This window comes from Danaus plexippus, chromosome 7 (assembly GCF_018135715.1).
Source record: "Danaus plexippus chromosome 7, MEX_DaPlex, whole genome shotgun sequence".
Taxonomy (NCBI): Eukaryota; Metazoa; Arthropoda; class Insecta; order Lepidoptera; family Nymphalidae; genus Danaus; species Danaus plexippus.
The window spans coordinates 4,695,862-4,713,722 of NC_083541.1; the positions used below are offsets into that span (position 1 = coordinate 4,695,862).

At 30.9% G+C, this 17,861-nt stretch overlaps 4 protein-coding genes across 5 annotated transcripts; 1 reads left to right on the top strand and 3 right to left on the bottom strand.

Moving 5' to 3' along the window:
- Positions 1–93: 93 nt before the first annotated feature.
- Positions 94–4,701, bottom strand: LOC116770880 (uncharacterized). The gene is made up of 6 exons (XM_061520894.1): positions 3,942–4,701; positions 3,402–3,493; positions 2,860–3,080; positions 2,406–2,625; positions 1,980–2,128; positions 94–994 (listed from the first exon to the last, which is right to left on the bottom strand). The coding sequence occupies exons 1-6, from the start codon at positions 4,609–4,611 to the stop codon at positions 784–786; spliced, it is 1,563 nt and encodes a 520-aa protein (XP_061376878.1). The 5' UTR covers positions 4,612–4,701; the 3' UTR covers positions 94–783.
- Positions 4,702–4,973: 272 nt separating this feature from the next.
- On the top strand, positions 4,974–6,893 carry LOC116770817 (beta-1,4-galactosyltransferase 2-like). 2 transcript variants are annotated; one of them, XM_032662437.2, is made up of 4 exons: positions 4,974–5,457; positions 5,526–5,798; positions 5,895–6,101; positions 6,172–6,893. In XM_032662437.2, exons 1-4 carry the CDS (start codon positions 5,120–5,122, stop codon positions 6,290–6,292), a joined length of 939 nt encoding a protein of 312 aa, XP_032518328.1. In that variant the 5' UTR covers positions 4,974–5,119; the 3' UTR covers positions 6,293–6,893. The 2 variants fall into 2 exon arrangements, with proteins under 2 accessions (XP_032518328.1, XP_032518329.1); XM_032662438.2 differs by having other exon boundaries at positions 5,895–6,028; positions 6,172–6,292.
- A 419-nt stretch (positions 6,894–7,312) lies between these two features.
- On the bottom strand, positions 7,313–8,967 carry LOC116770832 (motile sperm domain-containing protein 1-like). The gene is made up of 4 exons (XM_032662457.2): positions 8,739–8,967; positions 8,507–8,670; positions 8,280–8,440; positions 7,313–8,178 (listed from the first exon to the last, which is right to left on the bottom strand). The coding sequence occupies exons 1-4, from the start codon at positions 8,857–8,859 to the stop codon at positions 7,992–7,994; spliced, it is 633 nt and encodes a 210-aa protein (XP_032518348.2). The 5' UTR covers positions 8,860–8,967; the 3' UTR covers positions 7,313–7,991.
- Positions 8,968–10,355: 1,388 nt separating this feature from the next.
- On the bottom strand, positions 10,356–17,779 carry LOC116770645 (GATOR complex protein NPRL3). The gene is made up of 11 exons (XM_032662202.2): positions 17,360–17,779; positions 16,793–17,005; positions 16,281–16,375; positions 15,958–16,174; positions 15,266–15,420; positions 15,064–15,195; positions 14,581–14,745; positions 13,712–13,895; positions 11,571–12,180; positions 11,135–11,325; positions 10,356–10,871 (listed from the first exon to the last, which is right to left on the bottom strand). The coding sequence occupies exons 1-11, from the start codon at positions 17,556–17,558 to the stop codon at positions 10,717–10,719; spliced, it is 2,316 nt and encodes a 771-aa protein (XP_032518093.2). The 5' UTR covers positions 17,559–17,779; the 3' UTR covers positions 10,356–10,716.
- Positions 17,780–17,861: the final 82 nt, after the last annotated feature.

Below are 17,861 nucleotides of genomic sequence, written 5' to 3' on the forward strand. Positions count from 1 at the left end.
TTAAAAATAGTTTATGTTCACACTTATTGAGATGCTTTTTTAAAAGTAATGAAATCATTATGGTAGGTGATATAATAAAAAGGAAGCAATAAATAACATGTAAAAGGTTTATTTTCCGAATCAAAATTTTAATTAATATATACAATTTTTTTTACCTACACAAAAAATGGTGTAGCAAATATTTATAAAATAAATCACAAATATACAATTTAAAATAAACAAATGAAATTAATAATATTTACAATAATCATTGTTTATCAGTTTATTATCTAACCAGTTACTTTAAAAACTTAAGATGCGTTATAATTCAAGTTATTTTTCGTCATTTAGATACATCTACAAGATACCCGTCACAATAGTCGACATACAAATGTAATAAAATAAATTAAATTCTAAATACAGAAAACTCACGAACGTTGGCTAATATATTAAAGAAAATTATATTTTATCAAATAATAATGTCAAACGAACATAAGTAGTTAGTTAACCGTTCATAATATAGCAGTAAACGAATAAGAAACTTATCAATATTTATTATTTGAATATTTTCGAAGTCTCATGACTCTTTGATTAACTAAACCTAATTTTATTCAAACCTCTTTAATTATCCCTCTTGGTAAATACAAAATTTGTCGAACGCAACAATCAATTAAATTTAATTATATGTTTTCAGCTGGTGTGCAATTATTTTGTGTGTTTGGTGTTAAGCTGACGACAGAAACTCCGGCTATCAGAAGCCTCGTCCACACGTACATTTAACCAATACGAACTTTTTATTGACAATCACTCTGTATTTTCTTTGTTTGGACAAATAAGAGGAAACTTTAGGGGTGACGTCGTAGCTCGAGAGAGGGAGTTGGAACGAGGTGAGTGAGGAGATCGTGCGCATCTCGTAGGATAAGGGCGAACTCGTAGCTCCTCGGCGCTACGAAAAGTACCGCGAGTCACACGACGACGATACAACGAAGTAACAGACGACTCTTGTAATAGACATCTAGAAAAGAAAACGTGGGTATAAGTATTCAAGGTTTATAATATATTTAATACATTTTTGTCTTTAATACCACACGTGAGTTATAAATAGACACCGAATGTGAATTATAACAGCACCACTACATATTCTGGAAAAAATAAACTACTTATAAGTGTGGCGGTTTTTGAAATCGGAATACCGCTCCAAGATGTCACGTCACATTTCTAACAGATAAAATAAATCAATAGCTTTATTGAAAGAATATTTTTTTGATTAAATTGCTATATAGCAGCAATGTTCTAATTAAAAAAAAAAAAATATCGTATTTGATAAAGGAAGTTGTAAAAAAATAATAATTTTATTTTATAACTAGGTGCAAGGCCCGGCTTCGCACGGGCTCTTTACAAAAAATATAAAACAGCCTATCTAATTTTGAGAATTATTAAACTTATATAATAATGATAACTTTCAAATGGTACGCCCGAATTGCTGATTTAAAAAGTAATTTACATATACTGATGTAGGCTTGAAAACGAAGTAATTTATTTTGATAAGACTTAATACCGTATTTATATAAATAGCTTTCCAATAAACGCTTTAGGAATGTTAATGTATGTTATCCTTAAGGTATAGACATATGCCACCGCGGACTTTTCTGTAGACCTGTATAAGACACACAATTCCACCATATGTTATTTTGTTATATCTCAAAGACTTTAAGCAGCGTTTTCGTTAAAAACCCTCAGACGGCTCATGTTTTCCCGACATCTTCAACAAATATCGTTAATGTAAACACAAGTAAATATAAAAACTTAACAAATTATATACTAAAACATTCCTCGAGAGTCAAACTATCGAGTTGTGATAACTGTTTGATAATCGGTTCAGTAGTTGTTCCGTTTATCGCGAACAGACAAACAGACAGACGCGGCGAGGGCTTTGTGTTATAATATGTATTGATAGGACATGTGTCTATGGAATGTCTCTATGTCTCTATGGAACTGACTTCTCCAATTCCGATAGCTGTTGTTTTGGAGTTGAAGCGGCCACGGGTCTGTTGCGGCCGAGTCTGGCTCGCGTCGCCTCCAGCATGTGCTGCGTCACCAGCGGTTGTTGGGTGTCCTTTTGAACTCGTTTCGGCCTCACCGGATTGTCCTCGAATGGAATAATGTTAATTTAATTTAGCATTTACAAAAATACATCCATATTTTATAACAGAGATTCCTAAACATATTTTGTGTACTACCCACTTTGAGAATAGATTATTTTTTTACACCCCCCATTTTTACACCTACTGAAAAATCACTATAACTTATCCTAGCTAAAGGATATTACAAATTACTCCCCGGGCCTCTACTCAACGCCCCCACTTTTTTCGTTATAAGAATATCAGCGACATTTGAACTTGTAATTATTATCATTCTACAAATACCTTCGTCTTTCTTAGCTTCACGTTGGCGATATCTTGCGGTGTGATGGTCAGCCTGGGTGCAGCTATCCTGGGTGGTGCGGAGCCACATCGAGGAATGGTGTGGGCGCGGGCGAGGGGCTTGCTCGACGTGAGAGGTGGAGGAGGAGGGGGCGGTGGGGGAGGGGGTGGCGGTGGTGGTGGCGGGCAGGATGGTACCGATGGCGTCACTATAGGTTGACGACTGCAACGATAATATTATGATCAGTAATCACCAACACTCCACAGGTTGTATCGTATAATAAACTACAGGCAGAGTCCTGTTCTATATTTATATACCGTCATTGATACTATCAGGTGTGAAGATTGTCTATTTTTTGTTTGAAAGAAACATCTTCTAGTGTTGGCAGTTTGATAAAGGATATTTTATTATAAATTCTTATAATTTAGTCAAAATTAGTTGTATTTAAATGCCTACCTTAATTTATTTTCGAGTTCCACTATTTTGGACAGCATGTTTTTCATTTGTTCCTTAAGTAGTTCGTTCTCTCGTGCCAGACGCGCTTGTTTACTATCGATTTCTTCCATAATATTTTTGAGAACTTTAACTTCTTCCATTAACATATTGTCTTTATTCTCCTTTAGTGTTATGGGTTCACGAACAATATCTGAATACAAACCTGTTATGGATTGGTAACCCTGAAATATTAAAAAAAAATAGTTTAAATCAAGAAGCTCTTCTAATAGAATCGTGTCTGAAATATGTATTAAAAATATTTGCATAGAAGTACATTTCACATCACTAGTTGCTTCATTCATGTCTATACTCTACTTTTTAATTTAAAGTTAAATTAATATTTATAATTTAATATCTACTCTATATTAGTTATAAATAGTAACGAGAATACAAATAGTACGTACAAAAATACAATAAATTTATAATAAATCATAACGTTCACAAAAACTATTTCTTCAGCAGTTTACTAATGTGTAGCATAAAAAAAACAAATAATTAATTACCTTCCTGCCAATCCAAGTGCAAATATCCACAATATTCCACACTTTAGTGCGGTTGCTACGTCTATACGATTTATCCTTCCTAGGCGTTCCACCTGACAAACCACGAAACGAAATATCATTTAAAAAACCCATTAAAATGTAACTTATATAGTAAACATATATTAAAAACACAAAGTCACAATTTCTAAGCATTGCCATCAAGTGCAATACATTCTTAATTTATTCGTTAGGATTTTGAGAGGAATGATGTCATGTGCTATATATACAAAACGACGCCGGCCGGTTTTTAAAATTCACAAAATGTTTTTATTGATTATTTTGATTTGTGACACAGCTTGTTCTGAGTTTAAATCAAGGAATAATTAAATGTATATAGTTATAAAATCAACGGTAAAATTTTGTTTAATGTAAAATTATATAAGATATACAAGCAAAACCGTATTAATGTTTTTTATTTGATAATAAAACAAATATATACATTAAAATTATACTTTCATAATGTGTTAAGATATAGGAATATTTTATTATTATTGAACATACCTGATATATTATTTTCTAAATATTTACATTTGCCCAAACTGCTACATTTTCTAGATCGATGTAACATATCCTTAAAAAGATTTGAATCAGATTTTCGTCTTTTGCGAACTTTGTAGGAATAATTTGTATTGATGGATTTAAAAGAAACATCTGATTCAGAACACAATTTATTTGATGAAACAGATTCTGCAGCTTTAGGTTCTGTCAAATCTGATGAGCTTGATGTACTGGAACCCGTACACTTCGTCTTTTTCCAGGGTGGGTTAACCTTTTCTTCAAAGGAATCGTGTCTATAACGTTTACTACCTAAAGATTTCAGGACATCGTCACTGTCATTGGATGAAGTTTCCACTGCATTAAAATCTTTGCTAAAAGATAGGTTTACATCGACTAAGCCGTCTTCAACAACTGGTCCTACTATATCCGTCTGCGTAGAACTATTTGATCTACTGTCTGAAGGACTTGCGTCAATCATTATACTGTAATATGGTGGAGTTTTCTCACGCTGACTCTCTTTCGATTCTTTAAATGAAACATAATTGCTTTGATCCCATGATGTATCAATATTGTTCGTTGTATTGCATTTCCGAATAACTTCAATTGAATTATCACCACTTTCTTCAAAATATACGGGAACGACGCTGATATCTTTTTCTTCGTCATTTGACATTGTGTATATTTTATTTTTTTAATTCTATGCCAGTTAAATACATTTTGCCTGGACACTGGTGTCTACGATCTCGGAACAAAATACTTTTAATATTATTTTTGGAGGGTAGTTTTAATTTTTTCTTACTTTTATGATCGCTTACAAAAAATAATCAAGAAAGAGCCTTCAAAATAAAAATTTTGCACAAGTTTCCTATTTCCTTCATACCTAAAAATAATATTAATATTTTTCAGTCACACGCTTTTGATCTAATATAATGATGTCAATAATTGAAACTCTATTTCATGAATTTATGAACTCAGTAAGTACCTGATACCGAGATCATTTGACGTTTTTGTCATAGTTTAAACTTATATACTTATATTTGACATATTAATTATTTGTAACTTGGTTGCATCATTTAGGTTATAGGTCCTAAGTTATACATATCATTTAAATTCTAAGTTACGCAATATATGAGATAATAAATACAAATAAATTCTCATTCTTACTATATTTATAGTGGGTCATGCGTTACTATGGAATTAAGAAGAAAATTTTGTACTGTGGATTAATTGTGCTCTTGTTTTTCATACTTCTTCATCCCTCCAGAAATGCAAAAGGAACCTATGAGTTTATTGAAAGGGAGCATATTTTGAGCAATTTGCTCTATGACACTGCTGAAAACTTTTCTAGTACTGCAATTGTTGAGTGTGATTACTACAATGTTGTTTATGATGATTCCACTCTTTCTATCAGTATTGCTGACGGTGATTTAGTTGAGAATCATAGGGTTAAAGATGGAGGGGAATACGTACCTGTCGAGTGCAGACCAAGTCTTAGCACTGCTATCATTATTCCATATAGGTAATAAGGTAATATTTTTATTTATTTATTATTTACCGATAATGTGATGTTAAATATTTTGCATACAGGGACAGAGCTGAACAATTACGCGCTTTCTTGGTTTATATGCACATGTTTCTAAGAAGACAGTTTATCCACTACAGGATCTATGTTGTGGAACAAGTTGATAGTAAGCCATTTAATACGGCAAAGCTAATGAATATCGGGGCTGCAGCGGCAATACGCGCAGGTTTTCCTTGCCTGGTATTGCATAATGTGGATCTACTCCCACTTAGGCCAGCTAATTTGTATGCCTGTACAAAACTTCCTCGACATCTATCATCTAGTATCAATAAATTGAGGTTGATAGTTTTTATTTAGATATTTTTCAAATATAAGTACAATATGTTTCATAGAACTGCCCGACCATAATACTTTAATAACATTACCAATTCTAGATTTGTCCTTCCACACCAAAATGTATTTAGTGGTGTTGTGTCAATATCTTCGAAACAATTTAAACTTATAAATGGAATGACAAATGGGAACACTGGTGATAAAAGTGATCTTCACAATCGTCTTAAAGTCGCAGGTATAAAAATTACTCGTTATGAACCTTCATTGAGTCGTTATTATATGTCTTCACAGAAATTACAACGGAAAGTGTAAGTGCAAAAGCTACCTGTTTTGTATAATTTTTTTTGTATGAGAGAGTTAGATTATTATTTTTTTCAGGATAAGATTCAATCGAGATATGAAACAAGAAATGAAAAAAGATGGTCTGAATTCATTGATGTACACAGAAGTTGCTACCGTCCTACATCCATTGTTTACTCATATCATGGTTGATTTGTAATATATGTTTATTTATATAAGGATAAAATTAGTAGTAAATAGTTAAATTATTGCTAGTAGAAAATGTGCATTTTCTCCGTCCATGACGAATATACATTCTCATATTACGATAACAATGTCCAAGTTCCTTAGTATAGTTCTATATATTTTTTTTTTGTTATACAAATTAATAGTTTTTAATCAATGACAGTTGTAGTAAAAATCACTGGCTGAAAACTTTTCCTAGCGTCCAGTGTTCATAGTTATCCAATTTTTTATATAAAAATAATTCATGCTAGTCTTCCATAGATAATAATAGTTTTCACCTAAAAATAATTATTGAGAACATATCTTCCAATAATAATATCATTTTAAAGAAAAATTCTTTTAAAATATTTTTAAGCATTATCTGTGATGTAATGTATTGTTTTTATTATTTAGTGTATTTTCATTTCCATTAAGATTTTTACACCAAAAATATTTTATATATTTTTTAAGTTCTAGTCAATCACTTTAAGAGTCTCAGTAATATTTTTTTTATATCATATAAGTTATTAGTGTTTTACATCCTGTTATTAGTGTGTTATATGCTGTTTGTTTAAAATAAATTAATATTGCTAAGATTGACTTGTTTAATTAATTCAACCTGTATAATATATTCTTGGACCAGTGAATGTAAATGGAATTAATTGGACATACATTTTATTCAATCGAACATTAACAAGCAGTTTTGAATTGTCAAATTACATTTTTATATAACTTTTAAGAATATTTATTCTATGAAGTGGCTACAATTGACTTAGAATGTAACTGACATTTAAAGCTGACAAATAAAAACATTCTCTTTCAAGCAAATATTATTAAAAAATCAGCATTATCTAAATTCCATTAACAAATAATATGTTTTATTAAGAAAATTATTTTTAAATTTCACAGGATAACTTGTAGGTTTATTAAATTAGTGATAAACTTAAATAAAAAAATTTAATTTGTATCTCATTCATAAAAGTCATTAATTGAGAATAGAAAATTAAAAAGCAAATTGTTACATCACTTATATATTTGGCATGAATTTTGTAATTATACAAGATGGTCCCAAGAACCGACATGAAGATATATATATATTTATATGGAAATATATTATTTTATTCCAAATAACAGGTACTATAGACAGATCACCACCCAAATTTTTATAAAAAAAAAAAATTACCATACAATTAAGTAGAAATAATTTGATATGATTTTCCTAGAATTACCTTTTTATTCAAGAATCGCTGTTTTCAGAATATGATATAAATATATGCTGATCTAGAACATTAGCAATTCATAAATTAAAGATACTATTGAATACTTTAAAAGTTATTTTCATTATTGAATCTAAGTATTTTTAAATATTAACAGTAACCCTAAACATACATAAAATATAAACACCACCAACACAACTGTGTACAAAAAAATCCCTGTATTTACAAAATGTCACCTTAATTATAAACTATTTATATTATATGGCAACACATACATATTTTATAACTGCCTCAATTTAATGGATGCAACACCAAAGAAGTCAAATTATTTGAAGCTTAATATGCTTTTTATTATAATATCATTGAAAGAAAAAAAGTGTTTGTCTATTGATCTAGAATTAGAATACGAAAATTTAAATAAAAAAATACAAAACCCAACTTATCAATGTGTCATAAAAATACTACCACCTGTACAACTCAAGGTCTTAATACTAGCATGCTAACAAGTCCTAGAACAAATGAGAATACTAACTTAAGATTAGACCCGATATGCAACCACTCCGGCCACTGTGATTTCAGCACCTGTTCTGGTTGTGTTGGCAAAAGTAGGGCTGCTATACAACATATACTCACTGCCACCGCCACAACATTGATGGGTTGGTCTCTATAACAATATTTGATAGATTTATATACAATATTAATATGAATTTGATTTAAACAGAAGTCTTTTGAGAATTTGATTTAGATCACAACTAATTTGTTTACCTGTGGTGTGAATGATTACATATGACTCGAGAATGTTCCTCCGTTCTCATTGGTGCTGGTTTTGTAGTAAGTGGATGAAAATTATCTCCCAAACTTTCTTGATTGATGTTGGATGGTTCACCTTCGATGAGTTTGGTTGGAATATCCCGTTTACCCAATGCCTATAAATATTATATTTTATAACTCTCCTAGTAGAAGGTTTAAAAAAATTATTAAAAGTAACTAACCTGTTGGGTATTTCGATCATACATTGTTATTCGAAACTTTTCAGCGGAATTGCAATGCGAGATAGACGGCTGCGAATATCTAACTACGATATCGATACAACTTTGAGGAGCTATAACTCCTTCTGGGTCTATTACAGTGAATTTGTTTGGAGATGTACATAATACTGAAATCAATAACCAGTTTTTAAAATTCCTGACCATATGGTACAACAATACTAATCATTATTTTTACCTTTGAAATTAACAGAAAACTCGTATGGATTATACACAGTTAACAACTGTTTATGGGTATGTCTCGCGTTTAAATAGAATTCCAAGGAAACTGGAAAGACAAACACGGGGAAATTCTTCATTTTAATGTTTTTTTTTTGTTGACTGGAACAAAGAATAAATTACAAAAACAATTTCAGCTACATCCTATTTCACAAATAATATCAAACAGCTGTCACTTGTCAAATATCGTCCTTGAATTTAATGAACACAATGTTTAGGTATGGATACCTACCTAGGTATCCATACGTAAACATACCTATTTTGCAATTGATAATTAAGTAGTCCATAGATTAAAAATAGATGTAAATGAATAGACTGTAAAACCTGAGCTGTCTGTTTCAGTTTAAAATCGATATATTTAATTAAATAAATACAAATATATATAACGAGTTAATATGTATTTCATTTTAAAATAGATTATATTTCTGATTTCTCTACATTTACTCTAGAGTTTGTTTTTGCTTATTTTGATCTTTATAGTTCACGAAATTATAAAACTCCCTGACTACTTAACTCATAAAAAAATATATATACTACTAAAAGACCCAAAATTTAACATAAAGTCGTTTAATTATTAAAATATCTATTTTATATTATTATATTTTATAATAATGAAATCAATATTAGTTAATTTATAATATATATATTTCTTTAATTTAAATAAGTATGAATATAATTTTATTGAGACATTTGTTTCTCTTTTGGATTCCTGTTTCATATAAAATTAAAATGAGTTCTATAAGGATCATCCACTGTAATATAAATAAATAGGTATGTAGTTTAAAACAGGAAGTTTTGCATATTATTCATTTATTACGCACGTTTCATTAGGTTCTATGAAAGGACATCGAATTTAAAATAGCTAATCAACCTCTATGGAACTTGAATTTTAATAATATTTACAATTATTAAGGTTTAACTTAAAAAATACATTGTTAGAGAACAGGACTTAAGTTCCTTTTTAACCGCCTTTAAAACCTCCTCCTTGGGAGGTTCTAATTCTTCTCTATTTTTCGTTTCTTAAACAAAGTGACAGAAAACTATTTATTTTTCTAGCGACTTTGCACAAAGCTGTGGGCTTGTTTGCTGGTATTTTTTTGTTATTACAAATGCACAAGATAAAGTTAAGCATTTCTCCACTACTCTTGTGTCATGACTTGAACATTGCCTGCTTTTATCACTTACGCAGAGGTCTTATCAACAAATAGCGATGTGCATTTCCTAAAAAACGTTATTATCTCTCTCTAAGTCAATTAATCCAGCAGTCCATAATGTAAAGAAATTATAAAAATCCTCCTATATCGATTTGAGTGAAGTCGCAAAAGCCTATCTTTTATAACGAACGGTAACATCATATATCTCTCTATGGAGGCCGTCGCAATTAACACTTGCTGTTAAATGTATGCCACATGTCACTCCTAGAGATTAGACTTTATTTATTGTCGCAGTTATAAGAAAACTCTTTATTATATTGTCTTTAATCAGTAGTACTACTGCCGAACAGTCCGTTACTTAACGGAATAGTTTCTGTATTTGTTATTGTTATACATGTGTCATGAATAAAATAAAAACAACATTTAGGAATCAAGACTGTTTATGTTATTGGGTTTAATTATTGTAAATACTTACTGTCATAATACGGTGTAATATTTCTTTATTTATACATTAGTTTAAAACGATATCGTATAAAATTAGTAAAAACAAGACATGACATTGACAGATTGCTGAAACAGACAGATTATTTAAAACTAATAATAATAAATACAGATTATATTTCACAATAAAAAAAATATGTAAAATAAGAATGAACAAAAATTACTACTTAATTTAAATAAAATCAATATCTATTATACTATACAAAAGCTTTGCACCAGCAAACACAATATTTACATATATGTATGTATAATGTTAGATCGGATGCGGTTGATCTATTATGACTAATAGTAAGGGTATAGCATAGCGACGGCTGGATCTTCGGTCTCGAAGGTGATGAGAACGTCTTTGAATTTGTCTAAAAGCTGCATCAATTGTGATCGAGTCACGTTCTCCATAAACATGATCTCCTCAAGATGCTGTTCACCTCTGAAGTATCCTGTTAGATTAAATATTAGGTTTATATGGTAAAGGTATTGGTTCTCATAAAAAATGAGGGCGTAAAAACACCGTCATATAAAGGCGTATGCACACTACACTTACAATGCATGAAATTAATGGGTTTTGTTTATATCGTACTGTAAAGAGTATCGTACTTTTCAAACTGCATAATAAACATGAGTGTGCAGTATCGCTGTCAAATGTCGCTATAAAATATATTTAAGTAATTTCAAATATAGCTCTCTAAAGTTAATTAGTTACCTTTCTTATGTAGCTGTGCCAGCAGCAGCAGGTCGTCTTGGTTGTCGGCGGCGGGTATGGTAGCGAGTACCGCTCGCTCCTCACAACTGAACGTGTCTAGGAGTGACTCGGTTGAGGGTGGGTCGGGCGCGCGACACGTGTCCGCCGCCTCGCAACCTAGAGGCGCGCTCCATACTGTGGGCGATTGAAAGCTGCGGAACGTTTACACGAGCATCTATATATTCAGTTAAAAGTAGTATTCGATAAAATTAATAAATATAATAATCAACATATATTTTTTTCATTTTAGCTCTCGAAATGGATTTGTATAAGTACCATTAGGGGAAAAAAAAAAAATTGAAGGTATATCTTTACTACAAGTCCTGAAAATCTTGACATTGATATCTAAAGTTATTAAAGCCGAAGTTATTTCAAATATAAAACCTTAAATAATAACCTCATTTCGCTCTGTAGTTTGAGATTCAATGACACTCCGTTCTTTTTATCGACGCCATTTTGTCCGTGCCCGTTGTGGACTCGCGGCGACGTGTTCGAGTCCTCGCATCTATCTTCATCGCTGCTCATGTCCCTTATCAATATATTCTCAGTCTCTTTCAACGACAGATTCGAAAGTCGCGACTGTAATGTTCTGTCACCGTTCTTCATACTAATATCAGCGTGGCCGTTTATGTTAGATATGCCGCTGTCAACGGAGTTCATCTGTGTTTTCTTCTGTATGTTTTCTTTGTCGTAGCCATTAGTTTTAACAAGACCGTCTACTACATCTACGCCATCGTCGAACGAGTGATGCGCTGAATCCGTTTCGTTGAAGTTATCGTATTTAGAATGATCGGATTCTATAACTATGGGTTGTGTGTGTGAGAAATCTGTTTGATTCAAGTTGTTCTGCGTTGGATAATCCTCGTCGGAGTCAGGGAAGTTGTTGACGCTTTCCCTGGACTCGACCGGTTCGGGCACGTTTAGCTGCACTTGGTTCAATGAAGAGTATGACACGTTGTTCGAATGATAATACACGTCGTGTTTCTCACACACGTATTCTTTGCCGTCTGAAATATATTGATTTATATGAATAACGTGCCTCCTCAAATGCACTTCAGGGAGGACTTGCTCATGAATACTCCAAAAAAATGAAAAAAAAGGTATATAAAGAAAATTAGTATATAAGGAATTAGTATATAAGGAAAATGGTATATAAGGAAAATTGTATATAAGGAAAATGGTATATAAGGAAAATTGTATATAAGGAAAATTGTATATAAGGAATTAGTATATAAGGAAAATTGTATATAAGGAATTAGTATATAAGGAAAATGGTATATAAGGAATTAGTATATAAGGAAAATTGTATATAAGGAAAATTGTATATAGGGAAAATTGTATATAAGGAAAATTGTATATAAGGAAAATGGTATATAAGGAAAATGGTATATAAGGAAAATTGTATATAAGGAAAATTGTATATAAGGAAAATGGTATATAAGGAAAATGGTATATAAGGAAAATTGTATATAAGGAAAATGGTATATAAGGAAAATTGTATATAAGGAATTAGTATATAAGGAAAATGGTATATAAGGAATTAGTATATAAGGAAAATGGTAAATAAGGAAAATTGTATATAAGGAATTAGTATATAAGGAAAATAGTATATAAGGAAAATTGTATATAAGGAAAATGGTATATAAGGAAAATTGTATATAAGGAAAATGGTATATAAGGAATTAGTATATAAGGAAAATGGTATATAAGGAATTAGTATATAAGGAAAATGGTATATAAGGAAAATTGTATATAAGGAATTAGTATATAAGGAAAATGGTATATAAGGAAAATTGTATATAAGGAATTAGTATATAAGGAAAATGGTATATAAGGAAAATGGTATATAAGGAAAATGGTATATAAGGAAAATTAGAATATTATATATACCAGTTTCTCTCTGATTCTGATTCGCTTTTATACTATCGCTTACACACTCCAATCTACCGCAATCCTTTAAGTACAAGAACAGGTTCAGTTTACACATAAAAAAATCATTTAAAACTGGCCATAGCAGTGTTTTATTACACCCCGATGAGTGAAAGGGGACTGTAAGTTGATTAGCATCTAGCAAAGTTTTAGGGAAAACATTAATTTTGGTGATTTTATTATGTATAAACTGAACGTATTCTGGTACCTTCCAGGATTGTGATTGTGACATAGGAGTGATGCGTAGGTTGCTGTGACAACAAATACCATGATGAGGGTTGATTTTCAAAAAAACTTTCAATTTTTTTTTTTCAATAAAATCTATAAAGTAATTTTTTTTCTCCTTTTATGGAAAAGACATGAGTAGGTCAACCCTGTGGGGCATTGTATTCGTTGAATTTTTTGAGACGTTGTATGAATGTGTATAAGCATATATTTATTAGTACCAATAATACTAGATAATAAAATAAATTACTTGCAACGTGCGGATCTGTGTGTGATGATTGTTGCAACCTAACGTCGTAAGCTTAAAATGTAATATAATACCAGTGTGTGTATGTGAGTACCAAAGACAGATGCGTATGTGTGGGTGTCGAAGTATATAAGGACCTGCGAGTGGGTGTTGCGGCCAGTTCGCGTGGTGCGGCGAATTGAACTGCACGTAGGTGTGCAGTTGCAGTAACAGCCTCCGACGCAGGAGCCAGGCTACCAGTCTAGCCGGCCGGCATCGGGAACCCCACGCACCGCGTGATACATACCACAGAGGAGCCGGTAGAGAGAACTCGCTCAACATCTGATCGTCAATATAATATCTTTTTATATTCACTACCATCATTAAATAAACTTTATAACCATATCCAAATGAATACTCTATACTAATATTTACAGTGGAGTAATCAGGGCTGTTTCATGGAACTATATCCAGTATCCTTACTTTAGTAATTCGTTTTAAGTATATTAATATTCAAATTAAAAAATATAGCATTTTTTTTTTCATAAGCAGGATTCGAACCAGCAAACGTCCTGTAATAACCCGTCCAAACTTGCTTTAACAATTAATCTGCACCGCCGTATGATTAATTGTTATTCCCTTACCACAAGTTTGATTTACAACGATACACAGGGATGGCTCTTTATGTAGTTCGATAAGGCAGACTTGTTGTGAACATAATGAGGTCTAAGACTTTCGCGAGTATTCATTTAGATGTGAATCTTGTCTGGCCGTGATCCAGTACTGTTACTGCAACGTAACCGAAACGTCGGGAGCATGCAGTTTTAAAAAATAATAAAATACGTGTAGTAATCCGAAAATACTAGTTTCATTTTTACATCTCTAATGAAATATTAACAAATCTATCTATCTATATTAATAATTATATTATTAACAAATCTATATATATATATATATATATATATATATATATATATCAGATTACCTATTGTAATAAGTTCAGTCAATAACAGAACTTTCACGTCACCTGTAACAAGCATAGTCCGGGGAACTCCTTAGCAAACTCATCAACAAGCGGTGAGTGTATGTGTACATTAGCTCCCGGAGCCACAACATACACATTGCCCTCACATAGAGGATATATTACTGTTGCTTTTGCCCAATACACCAGATGACCGGTTAGTTGAAACGCCTGTAAACATTATTTCCTATGTTATTATATCATGTTAAGTTTTAAACCAAGTACATAACAAGAAAACCTGTTTGACCAATGTTTATTTGATAGTATGTTAATTTCGTTCTTGGAATAAAAAAAAGAAATTATAATCTGTATTCTTAGAGTATTATTTAACAATAATATAAATAAGTATTTAATGTTATAGGTAAAAATAAATAATTAAAGGCAATCATAGCAGATATGGATAATGTAACTATCAAGAAAAACTAATTTCTTTTTGATGTTAATGCAAATGTTATTTTTTATATCATCTGTGGACTGTATTTACATTACCTGTGTAAGTGTCAGATCAGCTTCTATAGCTAGTGTTTGGAGACTTTTCAGTGGACTATATAATTTTATGAGTCTCAACAGGGCTGGACTTCCGTCTAACGGTATGGATGCCAACAAATCATTTGGATTAACCTGTAGAGAGAATTTTGATTAATACAAAATAAATGAATAGACAACATATGTTAAATTGTTGAGTAAATACCATAAGCAGTATTCCATGGTATGGCCTCAACTTCTGAACACATTTGTCTATTGTCTCTGGTTCTATAACAAGGCCTCTATTGTGTATTTGATGGGCTTTGTGCGGTAGACAGAATGATAATAACACCCATTTATTTATCCGCACTTGTACAATACCTGTGAAATAAATTATCATTTTATAAAAATAGTTTTAAACAATGACACAGACTATTGTGTTTAAAAATTTATATGCAGTTTTTAATTTATTTCAAAGTCTAGTAAGTAATAATGCGACTTGATTATGTAGTTCTAAATAACTGTAGCCGCTAGTATGACGCGTTACTTGATAATAAAAAACATATACTGATTGATTTAATTGAGAACAATAAAAAAGTTTACGTTTTATAGTAAGACGATTTTTTATTGGGATACCAGAGCATCTCGCTAATTTATTTTAATATAGTCATGTGTTGTTAAAAATGTTTTAAAATGCATAAGTGACAGGATTTTTATTAATTTTTAAAATTGTTTAATTAAAAATAATCTGATATTATAAACTAAGAAGAATTTCTTTCATACCATACTACAGTTCTACTGCTAGTACCTTTTTTAATTAAAATTTACCTAATTATTCCTATTCCTAACCTTTATTAAAACTTCATAACTTATCGCTATATAAAATGATGAACATTGATTAGGTAATTATTGATTCACCTGTACTACTTAATTCTTCAAAAACAGATTTCATGGACCTAGCAAGGGAGCTTCTTTGTAAAATTATATGAAAGGCGGATTTTGGTGTGGCATTAGGACCATTGTCCGTGTTAAAGTTCATTGAACTCACTGAGTGTCTCGAGTTCTCTTCGTGGTCGTCATTCTCACCGGAATTTATTTCGCTATCCAAAGCTGAAATTTCATCATGAGCTGCAAGCTAAAATAATACTTTCAAATTGTTAAAAATTCCTCATTTAAACATTAAATGCATTTAAAATAATAGCTCTCATTAATATAGTTAAAATATCAATAGTTTATATTACCATTATCTTCATTTCTTCTGTCAAATAAGAACATCTTTTCTCTTCGTGCCTTAACGCCTTCCCGAGTCTTTTACTTAAATCATAGTAGCATTTCACTGGAAATAAGCGTTAAAATTTGCTTATAATATTCAAAATGTGTTAAAAACTTGCATTCTAAAAACATGATTTGTGATTCATACAATCTTAAATATTTTTTTTTGTGTATTCCTTTTTCATAAGTTATATAATATGAATTATCACTTCATTAATATTAAAGAAAATACTGTCTTTGATCAGGCTGCGTAATCACTTAAGCAATTACGTTAGTACACATTCTATTCTCATGTTAAAATTTTAAATTTTATGTGATTGAAGTCAGATAATTATTTATCATAAAGTGATATTATGAGTCAGGACATATAATAATAAAAATAAATATGAAAAAATTACTAATAAGCTATTAAATCTTATATACTTATAATAGTGATAGCAGGAAATGACTAATCTAGTAATATATATTTATATATCCTTACCAATAGAATGACTAGCCGATGCCTGTAATGCAAACACAATGTTTATGAGAATCATGGCCGCTGTGTCATCTTTATTTGTTCTATATGGCAGTAGAGTTGGATGACCCACAAATCTCACATCATTTACTTTCAATTCAAACTTCCTATTGCATAATTCAGCTTTAACAGCGAATAATGTTGATAGCATCTCATCTGTGAAGCCGCTTAGTTGACCTGTAATTAATTATTAATAAAATTTTATGAAGCCAAGTTTCGGAAAATAATATTTTTATTAAGTTACAGATTTAAACAGTATCTAAAGCAGTAAACATGATTATGTATATTGTGATGGTAGTGTTAAAACTTGAAATGTACCAAAATAATAAACCTCTTAACTAAAACCACTCATGTTCACATCTTACAATACTTTTAGGACAAAAGTAGACAGAATTTAATGTCCATATTGGTTACATGTCCTATCAGTGGATTTAGAATGTTTTATTATAGTAATAAATCAACAAATGAAAGTCACGCTGCAAGGTGCTATTACCCTTGTGGGTAATACATAAACTAGTACTAATACCTCACCTTTACAGATATTTGATGTTTGGGTTTGAGAATTTTGTAAAAGGTCTTCTGTACAGTTAATCGCATAGGGATTGTGACGACCACATTTCTTCTGCGTACTCTCATCTTTGTTCTCACTAGTGTACGGATATCTAAATAGCAATCTATCCCCTTTACTATCGGATTTCACAAAAAATATATTTAAAGGATTGACCTCCATATCCTGTACTAAATACGTCAATAAAAAAATTATATTGTAGCGATCGTAAGGGATAAACAACTTGAATGAAAACAAAGGTTTTGATAAAAAAGCGTAGTCCTTAGAGAATAATAATATTTGCTATTCATCGTAATACGTGTACAGTATTAATAATTGTTTTTAAGAATTTTTCAATATTTTTCACAATCAGTCCACAAAACTACCTAAATTGACGTAAAAAGTGAATTACTAAAAATGTACTAACTTGTGTCAAGTGTCAAATTTGACATTTATTCATAGGGTACAGATAGAATTAAATTCCAT

What these genes read in the sequence shown, in the direction of transcription:
- LOC116770817 (XM_032662437.2), top strand. Translation starts at nt 5,120, where the DNA reads ATGCGTTACTATGGAATTAAGAAGAAAATTTTGTACTGTGGATTAATT. An exon ending in GCTATCATTATTCCATATAG is followed by an intron (nt 5,458 to 5,525) that starts GTAATAAGGTAA and finishes TTTTGCATACAG; the next exon opens with GGACAGAGCTGAACAATTAC. An exon ending in TCTAGTATCAATAAATTGAG is followed by an intron (nt 5,799 to 5,894) that starts GTTGATAGTTTT and finishes TACCAATTCTAG; the next exon opens with ATTTGTCCTTCCACACCAAA.
- LOC116770880 (XM_061520894.1), bottom strand. Translation starts at nt 4,611, where the DNA reads ATGTCAAATGACGAAGAAAAAGATATCAGCGTCGTTCCCGTATATTTT. An exon ending in TTTAGAAAATAATATATCAG is followed by an intron (nt 3,494 to 3,941) that starts GTATGTTCAATA and finishes GTGGTTTGTCAG; the next exon opens with GTGGAACGCCTAGGAAGGAT. An exon ending in TGAAGCTAAGAAAGACGAAG is followed by an intron (nt 2,129 to 2,405) that starts GTATTTGTAGAA and finishes ATTCCATTCGAG; the next exon opens with GACAATCCGGTGAGGCCGAA.
- LOC116770832 (XM_032662457.2), bottom strand. Translation starts at nt 8,859, where the DNA reads ATGAAGAATTTCCCCGTGTTTGTCTTTCCAGTTTCCTTGGAATTCTAT. An exon ending in ATGATCGAAATACCCAACAG is followed by an intron (nt 8,441 to 8,506) that starts GTTAGTTACTTT and finishes TAATATTTATAG; the next exon opens with GCATTGGGTAAACGGGATAT. An exon ending in TGTAATCATTCACACCACAG is followed by an intron (nt 8,179 to 8,279) that starts GTAAACAAATTA and finishes ATATTGTTATAG; the next exon opens with AGACCAACCCATCAATGTTG.
- LOC116770645 (XM_032662202.2), bottom strand. Translation starts at nt 17,558, where the DNA reads ATGGAGGTCAATCCTTTAAATATATTTTTTGTGAAATCCGATAGTAAA. An exon ending in CCGGACTATGCTTGTTACAG is followed by an intron (nt 13,896 to 14,580) that starts GTGACGTGAAAG and finishes ATTGACGATCAG; the next exon opens with ATGTTGAGCGAGTTCTCTCT. An exon ending in AAACTACAGAGCGAAATGAG is followed by an intron (nt 11,326 to 11,570) that starts GTTATTATTTAA and finishes AACGTTCCGCAG; the next exon opens with CTTTCAATCGCCCACAGTAT.